The sequence below is a fragment of the Pipistrellus hanaki genome, assembly GCF_964339955.1.
Source record: "Pipistrellus hanaki genome assembly, chromosome: 16".
Classification (NCBI taxonomy): Eukaryota; Metazoa; Chordata; class Mammalia; order Chiroptera; family Vespertilionidae; genus Pipistrellus; species Pipistrellus hanaki.
In genome coordinates this window covers 9,294,893-9,317,401 of record NC_140518.1, presented here as the reverse complement: position 1 = coordinate 9,317,401, position 22,509 = coordinate 9,294,893, and the positions used below count along the sequence as shown (strand labels likewise).

The window sequence follows — 22,509 nt, the reverse complement described above, 5'->3', positions numbered from 1 at the left end:
TGGGCATGTGCCCTTGATTAGAATCGAACCTGGGACCCTTCAGTCTGCAGGCTGACCCTCTATCCACTGAGCCAAACCAGCTAGGGCAGCATCAGTGGTTTTTAATACAGTCACTAAGTTTATATAACCATTACACTATTAATTTTAGAACATTTTCATCACCCTAATAAGAAACCTGTACTGATTAGTAGTTCCAGAACCCCTGCTCTCCATGGCGATATATTATTGCCTCATTTTGGGGTTGTTATGAGGACTAATTGTAATATGTGTAAGCCCTAAGCACAGTACCTATGCATACTAAACAGTAAGAAAATTTAGTTTGACTGTTTGATAGTATTAATGGTAATTCTTTCCCCCTCATATTTCCACCCAAATTTTCTTATTGGTCCACTGAATTATGTTCATTAAAAAAGAATGACACTTAGAGGAAATAAAATGTAATCCAAATAGTTATTACTTTAATGTAGGAGGGACATGAATGAAAGAGCTCTTTCAATGAGCTCAAATATGATTGGAGAACATGGGAAAACCTTATTTATATTTTAAAAAATATTTTTATTGATTTTTAGAGAGAAAGAGGGCAGAAAGAGAAAAAAACAAAAAATCGATGCGAGAGTAGAACATCCATCAGCTGCCTCTCGCATGCCGCACACCAGGGATCGAGCCTGAGACCCAAACAAGTGCCCTGACTGAGAATCGAACCAGCAACCTCTCAGTGCATAGGATGATGCAACCAACTAAGCCACACTGGCCAGGGCACCTCACTTTTATGTTTAATCAGACATGGATTCCCTTTATATTTCAACTCCTGCTTACTTTAAGAACTTTTTACCCACTTAATTTCTCACTTAACGCTGCAAAGAAAACTCATTGGAACCTTTGCCATGGAACTTTTACCACTTCACTAATCAGACATCTAAAAAAAAAAAAAAAAAAGATCGATCAGATGTCTAAACAATACTATTAGCTTTTCCCTTTACGTATGACAACAATACCAGTTTGTCGCTTGAGAAAACTGATTTTCTTCATTTAGTTTGGTTTCCCCTTTTGTAAGATAAGTTAATTATTGCCAGTTGTAATTTAAACTTCATTGCAATAAAACTATCTTCACATGTATTAGAAAAATGGCCACCATGGACCCAGAGTCTGAAACAAATGACACAATATTTAAATAAAAAGTTTAAGAACACTGACAATGTAAATGTGTGTAACAAAATCAGTGATCACTCATATTACATTTGTGATCGTGGTGAATACGGGGCAGGGAAATCTCTTGCCAACTTGAAGATCCTGCATGGATAGCAGAGCGGGTTTCTGAGGAGGTTATTCAGTATATTTAAATATGAAAAATGTTCATTCTGTGACCATTAAAAACCTATATTGAAATGGCAAACCTATATCTCTTGTCAAAGCAAATCTATCCCCAACAATATAGCTTGCCAAAAGCAAATAGTGCACAGTGGAATGAGGTAAATATTATTATAAAGCCACATTAACTACAGATTAAGAGAGATGTGTCACTATAAAAAGTGGTATCTTATCAGATAATTCAAAATTTTAACACTGACTGGATAGTTTATATTATTAAAGAGGAGGTAGAAGAAGGGTTAGGGGCAATAAATGGTGATGGGAGGGGACTTGGTTTGGGGTAGGGAACACACAATACAGGGGTGTTCCCTACCCCAATGATGTGATGTGGAATTGTGCACCTGAAACCTGTATAATTTTGTAAAGCAGCGCCACCCCAATAAATACAATAACAAGAAAAAAATGTTAAAAAAGAAGCAACTGTTAATTTTTTTAGGTGTGACAATGCTTTATGCGTATGTTTTTAAAAAGAGTCCTTATCTTAAGAGAGGTTTGCTGTGATATTTAAAGATAAAGTGGCACCTGGATGACATATTACTCAAAATAACTCAGGAGGGGAGAGGAGTTTTGAGGTGGAGTTGTAGATAAAACAAGTTGGATCATAAATTGACTCTTGTTGAAGCTGGAGGATGTGTACCTGGGGGCTTATTATACAGTCTTTTCTACCTTTGTACACGTTTAAAATTATCCATAATGCAGAGATAAAGGCAAAAAGAAATCCAGGTTGAGATTAATAAAAAATGTGCCATTATTCTTTTATTTCTGTTGTGAGACCTCATACATGAATGCATAAGATACTTTGTGTATCTTGAACACAAAATACATAAAGTAGTTAGCTGCTTTTTTTTTTTAAACTGTTGTTTCAAGTTTAATGTTTTGTGATGAAAGGGCATGAGCTTTGAAGTCAGACCTGAATTTGAATCCTGACTCCTATTCTTAACAAGCTGTATGAGCAAGTGACATATCTCATTTACAAAATCTTGCTAATGGTATCTACTTCACAGTTACTATGTATGAGTTGTAATGAGGCTTTTAAAAATTAATTTAAATTACTTATTGTTTAAAGTATTACATAAGTCTCTTTCCCCCCTACCCCCCTTGACCTTTCCTGGCCGACCCCATCCCCTACATGCCCCCATCCCCGATCCCGTCTGTGTCCATTGGTTATGCTCATATATATGCATACAAGTACTTTGGTTGATCTCTTACACTCTCACCCCCTGCCTTTCCTCATAGGTTGGACAGTCTATTCAATGATTCTATGACTTTGGTTCTATTTTTGTTCACCAGTTTATGTTGTTCACTATATTCCACAAATGAGTGAGATCATGTGATATTTATCTTTCTCCAACTGGCTTATTTCGCTTAGCGTAATGCTCTCCAGATCCATCCATGCTGTTGTAAATGGTAAGAATTCCTCCTCCTCCTCCTCCTCCTCCTCCTCCTCCTCCTTCTTCTTCTTCTTTTTTCTGCAGTGTAGTATTCCATTGTGTAGCTATACCACAGTTTTCTAATCCACTCATCTGCTGATGGGCACTTAAACTGTTTCCAAATCTTAGCTATTGTAAATTGGGCTGCTATGAACATAGGGGTGCCTATATCCTTTCTGATTGGTGTTTCTGTTTTCTTGGGGTATATTCCTAGAATTGGGATTACTGGGTCAAATGGAAGTTCCATTTTTAATTTTTTGAGGAAACACCATACTGTTTTCCACAGTGGCTGCTCCTGTCTGCATTCCCCCCAGCAGTGCGGCAAGAGGGTTCCTTTTTCTCTGCATCTTCGCCAGCACTTGTCATTTGTTGATTTGTTGATGATAGCCATTCTGACAGCTGTGACATGGTATCTCACTGTTGTTTTGATTTGCATCTCTCGAATGATTAGTGACTTTGAGCATATTTTCTTATGTCTTATGGACTTCTGTGTGTCCTCTTTCGAAAAGTGTCTAGGTCCTTTGCCCATTTTTTTGATTTGATTGTTTTTCTTCCTTTTGTTAAGTTGTATGAATTTTGGAGATTAAACCCTGATTGGAGATAACATTGGCAAATATGTTCTCCCATGCAGTGGGCTTTCTTGTTTTTTTGTTTGTTTGTTTTTTTGTTGTTGTTGTTGATGGTCTCTTTTGCAGTGCAGAAGCTTTTTATTTTGCTATAGTCCCATTTGTTTATTTTCTCTTTAGTTTCCATTGCCCTAGGAGCCGTATCAGTAAGGATATTGCTATGACAGATATCTGCTACTTTGCTGCTTATGGCTTCTTCTAAGATTTTTATGGTTTCCATCTTATATTTAAGTCTTTTATCCATTTTGAATTTATTTTTGTGTATGGTATAAGTTCGTGGTCTAGTTTCATTTTTTTGCATGTATCAGTCCTGGCCGCTCAGTGTATATCTTATATAATAAAAGGCTAATATGCAAATTGTCCCCTCGACCAGGAGTTCAACCAGGAGTTCGACCAGGGGGTGGGGCCAGCCACAGGACCCCACTGGTGCACAAATTCGTGCACTAAGCCTCTAGTCTTTTCATAAAATGTATTCATTTCAGCTGAACCTTGAGGTAGCAGCATGTAAGTCACCGTGCACATGTTTGTGGGGTTTGCATTTACAGGATGTATATGCAGAATTTTTATTGGTAGGCTCTTCAGAGTTTAGATTTATGAGCTTGTTGCTCTGTAATGTCTGAGACATGTTGAATTGAAGCATGGATGTCACTTAACTTCTCATCTCTTACTATCACATACTTGGAGCATGTAGTTATGACAACTACAAGAAGCAAACCATTAAAGCAGCAAAGAAACACCATCTTTGAGCTAAAAAGGAGAGAGAAGGGTTTCCCTTTGAAGTTGAAGAGAAGTGTTTTGGAATTAATGGAGTGTACAGTGATTTTACTAAGTTTATTTATGAAAATACTCTTTGCATTTATGCCAAAAGGTTTTAGCAGAGTTGTAAGTAGGATTTATACAAAGAAACACAGCTCAAATTTATGACGTGTTTGCAAATGCAAGAAAAAGTCCAAATTTACAATATTTGTAATTTATTGTTAAGTATCTTTCTATCACTATTCCTGGAATGCTAATATTTTATAAACACAAGTGTTGGTTATGAACCTAGCATATCCTAACCTATGCTACTTTTTACAAAGAAATCTTCCAGAATGCTTTCTGTGTCTTTCGGGGACTTAACAGGGGGAAATGTACACAGGACAAATACTCCTGCTTTTGGCTTTAGCCCAGCCTTTTAGCATCAACAATCTTGACAGCTGCTTTTGTGACTTGACTTCCTTTAGGCCTTTCCCCCTTTCTTTATTTGCTCCATTTTATACAAATTAATCTGTGGAAAGTGAATGTACACACAAATTGTTTTTGAAGTTAATTATTAACTTTAATACCTTTTCAAATATTTTACTTCCTATACATCTACTGGTTGTTATTTTTTTTTATTGTTGACAGTATTACAGATGTTCCCTATTTTCTCACCCTTTTGCCCCTCTTCACCCAACATGTTTTTAAATTAATATACTTTTGCAACTACTGTCAAAGACAGATTTTAAAATAAAAAGACTCACTTTTTTTTACTCTTTTTAACATTAACAAAAATTAACATTTTTCTACAATTTTTATGTCCTTTGTAAATGTCCTAATTCGAAGTAGATTATGTTGAGAAATAAGAAAAAGAACTGCCTTCATGGGGGTGAAAGAAGAAATTATTGGAATCAGATGCTTCTGTCTTCTGTATCCCCTACACAATATATTATGCATACGGATGTTTATTATACATTGTTTGGAATAGCAAAGACTCCTAAATGTGCAGCAGTAGAGGACTAGTTAAATAAATTACATTACAACCATTAATGGAAGGCTGCATAGTGTTTAGAAGAACATAACACATATATATTTGTAACATGGAAAGCTGTCTCCAAGGCATATTGCTAAGTGAAAAGAGCAGTTTGGACAAACATTGTATAGTGTGTGTGTGCTTGCCTGCTTGCTTTTATTTGTGTATGGAATAATTTTGGGATATAATAATAGTAGTAACCTCTGTTGATAGGTTACCAGTATGAATGCAAGAGAGAGTCTTTATTATTTATATCCTTTGGCACTACTTAAATTTTTACCATATGCACATCTTTTGTGCTAAAATGAGATAAAGATAAATCTATAGGTGCTAATATAGAGCAACCTTAAAGATAAATGATTAGGAGAAAAAGCCAGTGACCGAACAGGACAAATGCTACCATTTGTTGTTTTTGTTCTTTAAAAAAAGATTTACCACACAGACCATTAAACGGAAAGTTCATAGAACACCCAAGAAGTATCACAATGGTTGTCTCTGGAGAGAAGAACCAAGAGAAGGAAGGGAAGATGAGTTTTCATTATATGTCTTCTTGTAACATTTGAAAGTTTTGCTCTGGGCATGCTTAACTAATGAAGAAGCTTACAAAAAAATCTTGATTTGACACAGGAGTGAGCTCTTTTTCAGTAGAATCATGATTTGATCATTTTATATTCATTCCAGAATTTTTCCTCCTTTACTTATTAATTTTTTTTGGCAAGACCTTGATGATGGTATAAACTAGCAACAATCTTTGTTGCTTAGTCTTTGAGAATCAGCAGTATATAGGTATGTTGTCTTGACATCCTATCTAATAAAAGAGTAATATGCAAATTGACGATCCTTCCAATACACATGATGGCTGCCCCCATACAGTGTTTCCCAAACTTTTGACATACTATGTGTACCCCTTCTATAATTTTCGTAACGCTGAGTACCCCTCGTACTCATGAGAACGTAGAATTAGGCGCAGTTAAGCACAGTGTAGTGCACATCCCCACCAAACTCCAGTGCAATGCGTACCTCCACCAAACTCTTTCCTTACCCCTGGGGGTACATGTACCACACTTTGGGAAACACTGGAGATGGCTGCCCCCATGTGGACACAAGATGGCCACCATAAGATCACCAGCAGGGGAGTGCAGTTGGGGGGGACAAGGCCTGTAGGGGAGTGCAGTTAGGGGCAATCAGGCTGGCAGGGGAGTGGTTAGGGGGTGATCAAGCTGGCAGGCAGAAGCAGTTAGGGGCAATCAAGAAGGCAGGCGAGCAGCTGGGAGCCAGGAGTCCTGGTAGGATGGGGCCTAAACAGGCAGTCGGACATCTCTCAAGGGGTCCCAGATTGGAGAGGGTGCAGGCTGAGCTGAGAGTCATTACCCCCCTCCCCGAATTTCGTGCACTGGGCCTCTAGTATCACTTAAAAGTAAATTTTAAAATAAAATAGTATCATATAATGCTCATGGTAGCTGATTAAAAAAATATCTTTTTTTTTAAACCTCAGTATTTTTCCCCCCTTATGTGGTCTCTAAATGTTCATAGAAAATCTGGTTCTTGTCTTGATGTAGATGGCAAACAAAAATCAAGTAATTGATACATTAATGTCTGCTTTAAATGTCTTTGATAAGTTTTAGGAAATTTTGTAGAGGAAAAAAATAAATTATTTCTCTTAGATAATATTATCCCTAGAGCAACACAGAAAATCAAGCACGGAGTACAGTTTCTAAACATAAAATTTTGACATAAGAATTTATCTGTTCAGAAATTCTGCCTCTAATGAATTTTTATGTCTGGACACAAAATGTTGAGAAAAAAATGTGGCTAGTTTAAATATATATTTTTTTCTGCTTACATTGTTTTTTCATAAAGGTTAAGCCCTTGTAAGCCAGTGAATTTGTTTGATATTTGGAGGCTAAATAATGTGGTGGTTGAGCCCAATTCTTATAATGCATTAATTTTTCACTATGCTGACCATCACCACACACTTCTCTCAGAAACTTGTTTACTAGTTATTGGGTACCAGGATGGCCGAAGGATCACTGAAACAGGAAAGGAATGACTTAGTTATGGAGAAGGGGGCTTATATATGATGTGTAAAATAAAGCTTCCAGCTACTGCTGACTCTTGTGAGGCAAATAGTGGGAACTTTGAACTTTTCTGTCTTTGTCAGCTGATGTGTATTTAACACACACTTTCCAGCCTGAAAAGTTCTTGATCACAATTCATCTCTAAAAGATACTTTCCCAAATTGAATAGACATTGTCTGTGATCACTATGAATTCATGTTGGTATCTTGTTGGAGCTGGCAACCCAAAGTGACAAATCCTATCCGATATAATAAAAGGCTAACATGCAAATAGACTGAACAGCTAAATGACCGGTCACTATGACACTCACTGACCACCAGGGGGAAGATGCTCAATGCAAGAGCTGCCCTCTGGTGGTCAGTGAGCTCCCACAGCGGGAGTGCCACCCAGCCAGGAGCCAGGCTCATGGCAGGTGAGCACAGCAGCATGGCAGGAGTTTCTCCTGCCTCTGCAACAGTGCTAAGGATGTCCTATTGCTGCCTTAGGCCCACTTCCTATGGGCCCAAGCCGTTAGTTGGACATCCCCTGAGGCCTCCCAGACTGTGAGAGGGTGCAGACTGGGCTGAGGGACACCTCCCTCCCTCGCTGCCAAGTGCATGAATTTCGTGCACCAGGCCTCTAGTTGATTAATAAAATACATGTGTATTAATTAAAATAATAATAAAAGGCATTTCCCAAAACTTAAAAAATGGTATCACCTTGCCCTCCAAGTTTGTGCACTTTACTTGTGTTAGTGATACCCCAATAGAAAAGGAAAAATAAGTTTTTTAAAAAGGGGGATACTCTTCTGTTCCAAAAGGGACCAAACACTGAACAGAACGCAGATAGTGAGAACTTTGGCTTGTTGATATTGTTGTTACCTACATGTGGTTACACAGATGTTATTTTCATACATGAACAGGAGACCTTGGTTAAGGTGGGGTTGGGGTATCTTGTCATCTGTTGCCATTACACCCTTAGTGATCTTGAAGGTCTATATTGCTCACAAAGAAAACTCTCCTTTTAGGCAGTCTGTTAAAAGATGTTTTACATTTTCCAGGTCTGCTCACCTAACCTGTGAATCATTCTTTCTTGTGTGCTGTGTTATTTTTACTCCTTGGCTGTGTGGACAGTTGTTCCTATATCTGCTCACAGCCTTCACATCATGCAGTCCCCTTCTTCTTCAGCAGGAGATATTGGGGTCCAACTGGCCTGACAGTTTTTCTCAAAAAGAAGTAACGTTGGTACACATGATCCTGGAATGCATCAGGACTAAAAGTGGATGCCACGGTCTTACTACAACCTGTCCTTTGGGAAAAAGAAAAGGAAGAGAAAAGAGAGCAAGATGAACCAATAGCAATAAAATCACTGCATTGATGTGGGATTGTATATGTTTCAACCTGTTTTCCCACTGTGAGACTTAAAGCATGATAGTGCTGGAAAGGACATGACATTCTTTAGGTCCAAACTATATTTGAATGTGGAACATGTTGGTTCATTTTACGCGAAGCAAGACCAAAATACCTAGGATCCAATGAAACCAAACAGGAGATGTAGGAAAATATTTAATATATTTACCTGACTAAACCCAAAGTAGTTGTATAAATTCTGTAAGCATGAAACTCATGTCCCAAAGTGGTATTTTTTTTTTTTTAATCACTGCAATAATTCTGCGGTAAGTTTGGACCTTTGAATAGGGCTAACTCCCTCTTGAACAAATCACTGACCACGTTCAGCTTTGTCTACCAGCCCCACGCCTAATGTGATTATTGGTATTACTACTACTTACAATAATTTATACTTTTGATTATAGATTTACTTTCCTGAAGTAAGAAAATAATAATTTATAGCACATGCCACAAGCCCAAGTCATTCAGCATGCTTTGCCCTTGAGTAATGGCCGTCATTTATAAAGCATGCAGATTTGGAGACTGTACAGCTCAGTGGGTTAGAACAAGAGGTTAGTAACCAGACAAGGTAGGGTCAGAGCCTGGCTCTGCCACTTGTGAGTCACTGATGTGGCTTTGGGTGGGCTATTTCATCTCTGTGTCTCATTTTCTGCAGCTTTGAGATAAAAATATATCACAGGATTATTCTGAGAATTAGATGAGATAAGTCTTGACCCAGAGCCTGTAGTCAGAAGGAGCTGCTTCCTACCCTGTTTCCCCGAAAATAAGACAGTGTCTTATATTAATTTTTGCTCCCAAAGATGCGCTAGGTCTTATTTTCAGGGGATGTCTTATTTTTCCATGAAGAAGAATACGGTACACATTTATTGTTAAATGAAAATAAAGGAAATTGATTACCCGTATATGGTTCGGTAGTACAGTAGTTGTCAACACAAACCGGACAAACTGTGAATCCTACAGCATCAAGAATTTACTCATTTATTCAATGACAACCATGTCATCATCTTGGAACATCATCATACCAATCCAATTCCTGAATTTCCTGGTGAATTTCTTGTGACTCCATTTCTTTCAGAATCAGTGGACCAAATCTCTCATGTTTAGTCTAGGGGGGGCCTTATTTTCGGGGGGATGCCTTATATTTCACTCAGAAGGAAACCTGTAAGTAGGTCTTATTTTTGGAGGATGTCTTATTTTCGGGGAAACACGGTAGCAAAAAAATAAAACACTAAGAATGTAGGGGTCCAAGGAAAACAGAACCAGGTTACGATTGCCTGGTTGTTATGTGATAAATGCATTCATTTTACCATATATTCATCTACACGCTAGCAAATACCTATGTTTACATGTTTTGAATTCTGTCAAATGCCATCATTACTGAAAACATGCCAACTCAGCAGGCTCTATGTGAGCAGCAGTTGAACAATAACGGTGGTAGATGGAATGTGTTAGTGTAAAGCCAGAATGATTGCTGACAGGCTGTAATTTGCTTTATGAAGTGTGTGTTGTCACATATACAATTATCTGGTTTATATTTGTTGCTGCCAGCACTCCAGTTCGTTAATGTCCAGGAGTTATGCCTTTATGTGAAACCTAAGAAGGGTTAAAAAAAATCTCAGCTTTTTTAGGGGGCTGGGGAGAGCAGAAGGGTTTGTTCCCATGGCGGCTACCTTTTCTTTCTTTCTTTCTTTTTTTTTTTTCTGATTTCTTTTTAAAGAACTAGGATGATGCTATACACTGCAGCCCACCCTACTGGTCAAAAGGAAAAACTGCATTATAAAGGACCATTTCTTGAAGGAGAGAGGGGGAAAAAACTTTTTCATTGGCTCCCACAGGCCTGAACAACCCGCCACTGACGGATGCCGCACATTTTGGAAATATTATTAAGCTATGCTGCCCTTTTGGTTTATGGGTTCACAGGTGTGGTAGTGATCGTGCTGTAAGTGTCTACTCAATTTGGTTCCATTTCTGATCATTTAGATTGTGCTTCTCTCTGCAAATGGCACCCCTAAAGCTTCTTAAGAGGTTCATTATTCTTAGCATGATCCTTATGATTAGTAAACAGTATTCTATGTTAAAAACTTAGTTTTAGGCTCAATGTAGTTCTTGTTCATTCAAGATCTAGTTGGAGCAACTTATAAAAAGGATGATAAATGGAAACTTTCTTTACCTGGCCCATCGTTTGTTCCGTAGATTTAATGACATTCAGTACTATTACACACACTGCTAGGGCCTTGGGGGGGGAGGGCAGAAGAATATTTATACATTGAGTTATGGCTACACGTAAGAGGAAAGCAGAGGGACGGGCAGGAAGTCAGACTGTATAGAACAGAGAAGAATCTGAGACCTTCACTACATATGGATTAATCACAAGAACTAACCACGCAAATCCAAATGGATATTTAGAAACCAGTGAAGCCTCTGAGATGTTCTGTGGGGGGACACCATATATTTTCTGATGCATGAGTATGTGCAAAAGGGAACGTCATTTATAACGGACGTGTTGACAGAACTTTAGCTTTGGTGTTGCAAATGTGCCCCATAATATATTTACATGTGAGTAACGTTTCACACATATGGACACATGTGTACCCAACATATTTTTTTAGTTGGCGGTATATCCAATAATTTAGGTAAATGGTGGCAATAAGGAGTAATAAGCTGCAGTTTTGCTAATCTTAACCATAGTTCAGCTTTGGGAACTGCATTACTATTAAATTGGCCAATGAAAATCTGGTATTAATGCTATCAAGCATGAAAACTAGCTGGATTTGGATCAAGGACCTTTATTTATAGCATTTTACGAAGGACTGATTAGTTTAAAGGCGGAGCTGTGTGTCTCATGGGCTTTTAAATATTAAGTAAAGCCACAAGTCATGTGTTCCCTTCCAATAGCAACAAAAAAAAACAAAAAAAAATTGCAGGTAATTTTACATTAATTTCAATTTCCTTAATATTACCCAAAGATGCTTGATGAAGTAATAGCAAACCCTGTGAAGTTTTTAGCCATACTGTATAAACAGTTGGTTGCAGATGTGAAAAAGTCTTAATAATACAGCTCATAGTTAATTAGAGAAGAAGTAAAAGATGATGACTTTATACTTACATGAAAAAAATCATTGAGTAAGCAAACATGTGTACGTTTTATTTGTTCTTTGTTTCTCTCATGTTATTTTTTATGCTCATACTAACTTTCTGTCTTTTTCTCACTTCCTTCTCATTTCTTTGGTAAAATTGTCACTATGGCCTGTGTTTGTCCCTAAACAGTACCTGTACGTTTAGGATCAGATGGGTTTGCTGTGAGTCAAAATAGTTACAAGGGGAACATCATCATGGTTCATTTTCCTCCCTGTTTTATTCGGAATTGAATTAGGAAATGAAAGGTTTTCGCCGTTTAATTCACTTCTCCATAAAGTTTATGGAGCAGCAACAGCTGGTTGAATCCATGGCAGAAAAATCCAGCTTCGAGTGTCCAAGCTATTGTTTTAGAATTAAGTGGAGGGGGAGGGGGAGAGAAACTCATTAACTGTTAATGAAAACACAGGGAATTAAAAACAAATAGCACAGAAACCCTAGCAAATAATTACCTCACACCTACCACACAGCTACTTTATCTTTCTGCTCCAATCCCTGAGAAATCCCCAACTTATCACTCCACGGAGCATGAATAAAATTGAGTTTGACTCTCAGGAAAGAACAATAGAGAAATGCCCCCCTTACAGGCCCCTCAGCACAATACTCGGTGGAGAACCTGACATTGAATGTACTAAGGAGTGTATCTAGCGCCCAATTCTTATGACACTTAGGATGAAGGAGCAAATGATCAGCTAATAGCGGGTGAACCCTTGATATAGTTCCCTCAGACCCTGTTTAGAAACACAAAGAGCAGGAGGTGGTGGATGTGATGAATGGAGATGCCGTGTGGTAGGATATATATGTCCGTATAGAAATGCATTGATTCTGAGTGAGTTGCAATGGGAAAGTGTGTCTCCAGTGGCCAGGGTTCTTGCTTGTGAGAAAGCCACACTGAGCAGATGGAGTTCTGGGCCCTAATTGGAAAGCTGCTGGAGTGGAAATATCTGTCACTAGAGCTTGTGATCCTTTACGTCTGATCCCACCGGCCCTTCGTAGTGGCCACTTGGAACTGCGACTCTCAGAGCTCTATATAAATCCACAGGTCACTTGCCGTTATGTTTCAACAACAACAAAAATGATGTTATAAATGTAAACAAATCCAAAATGACCACAGTAATGGCTGGTTCTTCTGTAAAACTTCCCGCCCTTGCATCTTGAGCCGTTGCAATCCCTGTAATGACATGGGAGTGTCTGTTTATATGGTGTTAAGGGCTTCATACAGTGTGTGCCCACGGGAGTTGGGCCACTCGATATAACACTAAACACACTCACAGCAACATTTCCGTCACCGGGAACTAATTATGCTTGGGTGTAAAAACATATTTTCAAATATTTCCCCCACTGCAGCCATTCTTAATACTGACCTCAGCTGTCTTTCTTGCGTTGTGTACCTTTGTGGTTATCTGCTTTGTGGAGGTCTGGTCTCATCTTTGGCTGTTAAAAGCCTACCATTGGGAAACTATGCTCAGAAACCAAGGAATCATGCGGAAGCGACGTTTCCATCTGAAGTTGGTAAATCAGATGCCAAACCCATGGCTCAGGGGTTAAGCATGTACCTATGAACCAAGAGGCCACAGTTCAATTCCTGACGGGCACGTGCCCAGGTTGTGGCAGCTCAATCCACAGTGTGGGGCGTGCAGGGGGTGGCCAATCACTGGTTCTCTCTCATCGATGTTTCTATCTCTCTCCTTCTCTTCCTTCCTCTATGAAAGCATTAAAAAAAATATTTTTTAAAAATGGAAGCTCTAAATGCAATTGGAGTAGATCCTGGGACGGAAAAAGGACATTAATGGGAAAACTGGGGAAATCCAAATAAGGTCTGTATTAGTTAGCTGTACCAACGTTAAATTCTTGGCTTTGACAGATACACCCTAGTTACATACTTAGTTGACATCTGGGGAAACTGGATGAAGGGTATACCGGAATTCTCTTTACTATCTTGGAAATAAGTCTATATTATTCCAAAATAAAAAGTTCATTAAAAAACAACAAAGCAACACAAACCCCTACCTGATCTGCTTATTTAAGGAAAAAAAAAAAAAAAGTAAATAAAACCTGGGATGCTAGAATGTATAAGAGAGTAGATTTGTCAAATTTCTGAAGCAAGCAGAAAACTGTGTCTAGAATGTTAGTTGATAAATAATGTTCAGTATATCCTACAAATGTTCAATGTTGCATGGCAACCCAAATGATTTTTTTTTTTTTTTTAAAGATTGAATTTGGTTTGGCTCAAAATTTTTAAATTGCTTTAACTTCACAGCTCACGTTCAGGTCACCTGCCAGGCATACTGTTTCGGTCGTGTTGATAGAATAACTTCAGTGAATTCGCAGTGATGCAGAGTTTGCGTAGTTTAATTCCCTCTTTGAGGTTGAGATTTTCCTGGTTATGATGGACGTTTCAGAGGGATACTTTAAGCATAAGCTTTCTGTCCTGATCAGTGACCTAAGAAAGGAGAGCATTTCTTGTGGCTCTCGCCAGCGACTGTTCTATGAAATGTTGTTCGCTTTTCTTTTTCATTTTACTTTTCTTCCCCACAATGCACTCCACAGTTTATTTCTGAAGAACTCTCTCTGCAGGTGTTCTGCTCAGTTAGGAATATCTACCTTGATCATAGAAGAGTCTGGATATGATCATCTAATGTATGGAAGGAGAAGGCTCCAGCCATCCTTTAAAAAAAAAAAGAATAGTTTATTGATTTTTAGAGATAAAGGAAGGGAGAGGGAGAGAGAAGCATCCATGAAAAAGCACACCGATAAGCTGCCTCCTGCACACCCCCATACCAAGGACCGGGCCTGCAACCCAGGCGTATGCCCTTGACAGGAAATTGAACCGGCAACTTCCAGGTGCACAAAGGATGCCTAACCACTGGGCATACTGGCCAGGCTGCTATTCTTTTGTTGCTGTTGTTGTTGTTGTTGTTGTTGTTGAATTTATTGGGGTGACATCGGATAATAAAACTATACAGGTTTCAAATGTACAACTCCATAAAACACCATCTACATACTGTATCGTGTGCTCAGCCATTCTCTTTTCATCATTTTATATCCCCCCTATCCTTCTAGTTTAATTGTAGGAAATAAACCTTTAAAGTGAAGCAATACAGATTCTATGTAGGTTGTTTGGTTTCACTGCTCCCTCGTTGAAACCCAGGGCCAAAACTCGACAGTGTTTACTGAGATTAGCATTGGTGATTTCCTTTGGAAATTAGTATTCGAAATAATATTAAATTCGGCTGAAAATCCCCTTTTCATGTTTGCGAAATGAACGCAGCAGCTGTTGGTGTCCTTTCATCAGCAGACTGTACCTCTGTTCAGGGGATTTTAAGGAAAGCCATTTGCAATGCAGAGCCTCTTCTTCCGGTTCCTGACTGAGCTAACATCTTCCGCCTGAACCTTTTAAAGTATCATAATAGCACGGGCCACTTCTACCAAATATAATCCAATGTATGCTGAAAACACCCAAAAGAGATTAGCATTGTTTTAATTGCATAATTCCGTATTGTATATACATTACCTTTCATCAAAGCCATTCTGCAGAACAAATATTACCTTCTCAGGGCTTTTAGAATTCCTAAGAGGTTGGGTTGCATAGGCTGTAAACTAGAATTATAAAGAGAGAACTTTCTTAAGATCGCAAAACAAGCAGTGATTGAAATTGGAATAGAATCCGGCAAAGGCCAGGCTCTCCATATTTTTACTTCTCTTATTTTTCAGACCGGGAAGGCATATTGGCCTTGCTCCATTGTATTATGCATGGAAGGTTAACCCTTTGTGCAATTTAGTCTGCTTCATTTGGAAATATGAAGAGAAAGAGGTATTCATGAACAAGGTCATATAATGGAGATGTAGTATAGAGGGATACATATTTATATTGCTATATTTTCATTTGAAGTGTGGTGGAGAAGCTTTCCTCTGGTGACAGAGGTCTCCCTAGTCTAAGCTAACAGTTACTAAGCTCTAGTTAGAGAGTACTAGAATGGAAAACTTCCCATCCAGGTAAGTTGGTTTTTGAGCTTATTATCTGTTTCTCCTATGTTAATGGTTAGTAGCCATGTCCATCGAGATATAGCTTTTGGTGTATCTTTTTATGTGAACACCAGGAGAAATAGACAAAGACCTTTATAAAGATGCCCAACGTAAGACCTTACTTGTTTTCTTTTCTGTCCCTCAGGGGGAGACCAAGCTGAAAATTTCCTTGGACAGGACAGCTCCGATGATAACCACAGTGGAATTCATGGCCCTTCCTTCATCTCAGAGGCACCTTTTTTGCCAGATTATCAGGATGAGGGTGAGTGTCATTTTCCTGGATTTTGGCTCATCATACTTTGTTGCTTTTTATGTGTCTCTGCCCTTTGTCATTTGGCTCCAGCAGCTTCGGTGTGGGTCCTCTGAACGGGTAATCACTCGTTTGCAAAGAACAACTATTTGTTTCATTGTGGTGCTGGGCCTCCTGGTAATTCAATACTTCTGAAGTTAATGTATTTAGGAAAACGCTAATTCCATATTGAAGCAGGAAGACATCATTATTGATCTTTTTATAAGGACTGAAGCTTCGAAAGCTAAGAGGGCATTTTCAGATGGCAGGGCCCAATTTGCCATTCTTTCAGATTTTTGAGCCTCACAGAGTTGCGTGAGAATTAGAGCCTTCGTTTAGTGGTTATTGGATTATTGATTTGTTGTTGATTATTTGAAATTTTAAGATCATCGTATTATCATAAGACATTGTTTTTACCCGTTCTTTTCACATGCCCAGCCATATTGGTGTTGTTCAAGGGGAAGCCGCATGAAACATAATGCAAATCTTCCTGGAGCATTGATTTTACTTGGAGATTTAGGAATGGGAGGATTTAAATAATTCAACTGTTACGAATATTGTTTTTATATTAAAACACATTGCCATGTAATAGAGTCGGATGCAAAATGCAGATAAATTTTTAAGATGCATGAATATAAAAATGTTGGCTTGGTGGCTGCCAGTTTCTGGCTCAGACTCAGACATCCCAAGGGTGGGGTTCACTGTGCCTCTCTGGCATCTGGCCACTGGAACAGAAGGTTTGATCACCACTGATGCACACGGTTATCTTACCAACGTCTCTCTTGTGCCTTGCCAGTGGAGGGAAAAGGTGGAGATGCTGCTAAACTGAATATTAAATTGGAAGCTTACTACTCACTTAGGAGTTGGGAGTAAAGTTGGTAAATTATTTCTTATTTCTCTTTATTAGTCTGCAATCTTTCCAGTGATTTTTCTTCCAAATTTCCCTACGACTTTGGCATTTTCCAAGAGTTCTTAATCCCTATATTCCCTTCTATTCTCAATTTATCCATGAATTCTTACTTCATTTAGCTCGTTTGGTGATTCATATTTTCTCCTTTGCATTGACTTGATAACCTCCACTATGGATACAATCCCACAAAAACATTTTATTTTGTTTGAGCTTGGTAAACCGGCACAATTAGTAATACCCATGTTTTAGAAATTAGGCCCTGTAAAGTGAGATCTGAATATTGGTTCAGGTATGATTGGGAGCTTAATAATTACATTAGTAGCTGATTAATAATTGAAGAAAATTAACAGTGCAAAACATTAAAAAAAAAAAAAAACACACACACACACACACACCCAAAACCTGTCATTTGTTTTGGATCAATCTAATGCTTGACAGAATTAGAACAATAGGCCCTCCTTCATCCATAAGTCACTTATGTGGTATTCCCAATTCTCCCAGACACTGCTGAAAACACAGTAAGTAAGCCTCTGAGTAGAAATAGATGTTCCTGAGTCTGTGTTAACACTGACGTGCCTTCTCTGTGAGAGAGCCCTGAGTCCTCACTGCGCTCTCAGCCCACAGGGAGTGAAGCATCAGGTTAGAAGAAGGAGGTCCTGTCAAGGCATCCACTGAGGTATAATCACATAACACCGAGGTAAGGAACAGAAAAACAATTGAACATTTATATAGAAAACGAAGTTTATCATTAAAACAAAATTTATGTGGAAACTTTAAAAAAGCTGTTTGGGGACATACTGTATTCTAGAGAGAAACAGTTCAAACTCTCCAGTAGCTCAGTACCTTAACAACGTGAAACTTTTTAGCTAGCATTTATTGAGCCTTGAATCTATGTTCTAAGCACTTTGAGCATACCGTTATTTAATCCCCCGAACAGCCCTAAGAGGTAGATATTGGGATTTATCTTTATTTTACAGATAAGGAAGTTGGTACCGAGGGATGTTAACTTGTTTCAGATCACACAGCTAGTACGTAGTAGTGCCAGAATTTATACTTTAGTCTGGTTCTGGAATCTCTGTTCTTAACCACTCTGTCATTCTCATCGAACTTATCCAAAAAGATAGATTCATGTTCCAGACATTTTGGTCAAGACTATACAGATACACATGGCATGTTTGGAAATAGTTTCATTAAAAATAGTTGGAATTAAAAAAAAAAATTAGTGTTTCCAGACAACAGTGTGGTGGTTGCCAGAGGGAAGGGGGTGTTGGGGTGAGGAGGGGACCTCATATATGATGATGGAAGATGGTTTGATTTTGGGTGAGGGGCATACAGTACAATATACATATATTCATAGAAATGTACACTTGAGCCGAAACCGGTTTGGCTCAGTGATAGAGCATCGGTCTGCGGACTGAAAGGTCCCGGGCACATCCCCGGTAGGATGTTTCTCATCGACGTTTCTCTCTCTCTCCTTTCCTCTCTGTAAAAAATCAATAAAATATATTTTTAAAAAAAGAAAAAAAGAAATGTACACTTGAAACCTATATGATCCTATTAACCACTGTCACCCAAGTAAATTTAATAAAACTTTTAAAAAATCATGTTGACATTTTTCTGTTATCTGGAAAGTCCCAAAATGGGGAATTCTATTCTATAGTGGCTCCCCGTAACAGAGGAGTTAACTATGTTAGTAATATTAAATTCTCAATAGATTTTTATTTTTTATTCTGTACATAAAAGTTAAAAGAATTCCCAAAGAGCCAGAGTCAATGGTAGAGGTAAGAATAGATTTGTTTATATGTGTTGAAAGTTTACTCATGGGATGGTGAGATAATGTTTAAATGTGAGTTTCTGTAAGGCATTGATTCTATTGTAGTGCATGCCTGAGTACTTGATAAGTAATGAACACAATTCATGTTTGTTTCCTTCCCCTGGAAAAATGAAAGTGTGTACATTTCCTGTGAAATTTAAGAGAAGGTTAGAAAGATGTTAAAATTTTAAGTAAACGTATCCTGCTTACCTAGATTTTACCATTATAGAGAACAGTAATGCTTGACACACTACTTATTATTTTTACAAACACTTATTTAGAGATTATAAGGTAATACCAAGTCAGCATGCTAGGTTGTAAGTGAAATATGCAGCTAAAAAATCAGACACAGTCCCTCTCCTCATGGCACTTACCATCTCATTGGGAAAACACACTATTAATTAGTAGACCAGCTCTAGCCAGTTTGGCTCAGTGGATAGAGCATCGGCCTGCAGACTGAAGGGTCCCAGGTTCGATTCCAGTCAAAGGCATGTACCTTGGTTGTGGGCACATCCCCAGTAGGAGGTGTGCAGGAGGCAGCTGATTGATGTTTCTCTCTCATCGATATTTCTAACTCTCTATCCCTCTCCCTTCCTCTCTGTAAAAAAAAAAATCAATAAAAAATATTTTAAAAAAATAAATAAGTAGACCAGCAAATATAAAGTCAGTGTCTTCAGTTGCTGGTGAGATAGTTAAGGGCATCCTTTTTTAAAAAAAAAAAAAAAAAAAAAGATACTTTACCTTTCTTTGTAGTGCCATTTCTTAGGCTTTTGGAATCTTATCTTTATTAGATAATGAAAGGTCACTGTTAAAATATTTCATTTTTGTTGCCTTCCACCCCCAACTAGTGTCCTAAAGGTACAATTATAAAAGGATACATGGACTGACCCATCCACCCATAGCTTCAGTGATGAGAAGCAATAGCCATGGTGCGTGTCATGTTTGGGACACGCTTTTGTGAGAACTACAAAGAGATCTGGAAGAATATAGAAACCTAGCCAGGTGCACAGCAAAAATGAAAACCAAGGTTACAGGCTAAACCATGCATAAAAATGAGAGCATGCTGCCACTGCCTCACAATTCCTTCTTCTTTTCCTTTCTAAATGCCCTCAAACAAGTGCATAGCCCACCATTAGAAATGAAAACTTGCTAGCAAGTAATAACATTTAGATTTCTAAACCTAGGGAGGAAAAACATTTAGTAAGAAATGCGGAATATAATAACTTTACAAGAATCAGCCAACTACGAAGCCCATTGCTTTCATGGTCCAAAATATATAATGGATTTTAATGTGTCTGTAAACTTACTTTAATTGTATGATGAATAACCCCTATGTACATACATTTTTTAAAAAAAGATGGATTGGGGAAAGAAATTATTCTATAAATAGGGTATAGTGGCTCCTTCTGGAAGAAAAAGAAAAACATTTTATAAGAGATGAAAATCCTATATAATAAAAGCCTGATATGCTAAGTGTCCGACTGTTCATTGGACCATTTGACCAGTCGCTATGATGCGCACTAACCACCAGGGGGCAGATGCTCTGACAGGTAGATTAGCTTGCTGCTGGGGTCCAGCCAATTGGGACTGGGCCACATGGGCCAGACGAACCAATTGGGTCCCTCAGTCTGGCCTGTGGGGATGGGGCCAAAACTGGCTCTTTGACATCTTCCAAGGGGTCCCGGATCCCGAAAGGGTGCACGCCAGGCGGAGGGACCCCACCAGAGCATGAACCGATGCACTGAGCCTCTCTATATAATAGTATATTATTTATTATGTACTATGTATTATTACATTCTAATTAAGGTAAAGGGAATGAATGGATAAGGGACAGATATATCTGAAAAGAAGTGGGATAGAATGTTTTTGGAGTTGATTTTTACATCAGGAAGTTGAAGGTTTAGGGAAGGCTGTTATTCTCTAGCAAAATGAAACAGAGGTTTGGAAACGTGAAGACCTATAAGCACCTTTGGAGAAGAGTGATAATGACTAAGTGAAGAGCCTGGGATTGGTCAATCTATTGTATGCTACTAGATTTGAAAGAAATTTCAGACCTGTTATAGCACCAGTAGTGGCCATTTTCAACCCCATGCCTTTTCTGAAAGGCACATTAAAAAGCATATAGAATATTGAAAGTAAAGACAATAGTGTTTTGTTTTCCACAGTTTTATTCCCCCCCCCCCCCTTTTCCCCATACTTCCCTGCTTTCATTGGATTCTGGGATAGAAGTTGGTTTTGGATTTAATATTATTAATAACAGTAGACTAACTCTTGTTGATTGTTATGTGTTTTATTTCTATAATAATAATAAGAAAAAGGTATTTTAATATATTTTCTAATGGGAGGAAGAATATATTTTAAGCAAAACTATTTTAATATTGTGAAATAAAAATGAAACTTTAAGTGGTTGATTAGATTTTTGTAGTGTGTCTTGAATTTCATTTTACCAAAGTTGGAATCTTGAAATCTGGGAGTTGGAATGAGTGTCATCTAGCAATAAGAATAATGTATTGAGCACTTACTGTGCAGTAAAAAATGCTTTATATGGATTATCTTATTTTATTCTCAAACGATCTGAGCGTTAGTCCCATTTTACAGGTAAAGAAATTGAGGTTTAAAGAATTTAGTCACTTGGTAAAAAGGATGATGTCTAATCCAGGGGGCCTGGGTTTAGGGATTGAATTTCCATATTCTCGACTGCTTTAAGAAGAGCTCTGATTAGCTGGATATTTGTCCTCTGAAACATCCATTCTTAGGGGCTTTACATCTCATTCTCCTTATTGCTTTTATTCCATTGAACATAATGTTCACTTAAAAATAAATATAATCAAAGCTAAAAGCTATCCTCTAAATACTACTTTAACTGTAACCTACTAAATTTGATATATACTACTTTCATATAATCATAATTCCATACTAGGTATTTTGTTATTTCTTTTATGATACCATTTTAAAGTATATTTTTATTGATTTCAGAGGGTAAGGGAGAGGGAGAGAGAGATAGAAACATCAGTGATGAGAGAGAATCATTGATCAGCTGCCTCCTGCAAGCCCCATGTTGGGGATCAAGCCCACAATCTGGGCATATGCCCTGACCAGGAATCGAACTGTGATGTCCTGGTTCATAGATTGATGCTCAACCACTGAGCCACACCAACTGTGCTCTGATATCCTTTTTTAATCTACATGCTATCTAGAAGCGTTTTTGCATGTGTGTGTATTTTTCCTGGTTTTTGTTTTGTTTTAGTTTCTAGGGATTTTTAAACTTGCTTTTTTAATATTGACTTCTAATTTTATTACATTATAGTCTAAGAACATAGATTATATTACTTATTTTCTTTGCATTTTATTGAGACATCTTTTGTGGCCTAGTAATGATCAGTTTATGCTTATGGGCTGTGTACTCCCAAAGTATTTATTGAGTACACTCTTATTATTTTTAGACTTGTAGATATTACTCTTCAGGTCTTTTATATCTTAGCTTTTCTTTTATCTGCTGAAAGGATTGCGTTAAAATCTCCAATTACAGTGGTAGATTTATCAATTTTTCCTTGTTTTGTTTTACATTTTCAAGGTCATGTTATTAGATCCTCAAAAGAGCTCCAATTGTTTTTTTAAGGTTTCCTCTTACTGAGCTGGAATCCTATACCTAGAGTTTCCACTTATTAAGCAAGT

At 38.0% G+C, this 22,509-nt stretch overlaps 1 protein-coding gene across 4 annotated transcripts in view; it reads left to right on the top strand.

Moving 5' to 3' along the window:
* The window catches only part of SKAP1 (src kinase associated phosphoprotein 1), a 256,811-nt gene that overhangs the window by 40,091 nt on the left and 194,211 nt on the right, over positions 1–22,509 (top strand). For all 4 annotated transcript variants that reach the window (XM_084863580.1, XM_084863583.1, XM_084863582.1 and 1 more), the window contains exon 4: positions 15,968–16,084. In XM_084863580.1, the coding sequence (XP_084719706.1) occupies positions 15,968–16,084 (117 nt within the window). The remainder of the gene's footprint in view (positions 1–15,967; positions 16,085–22,509) is intronic.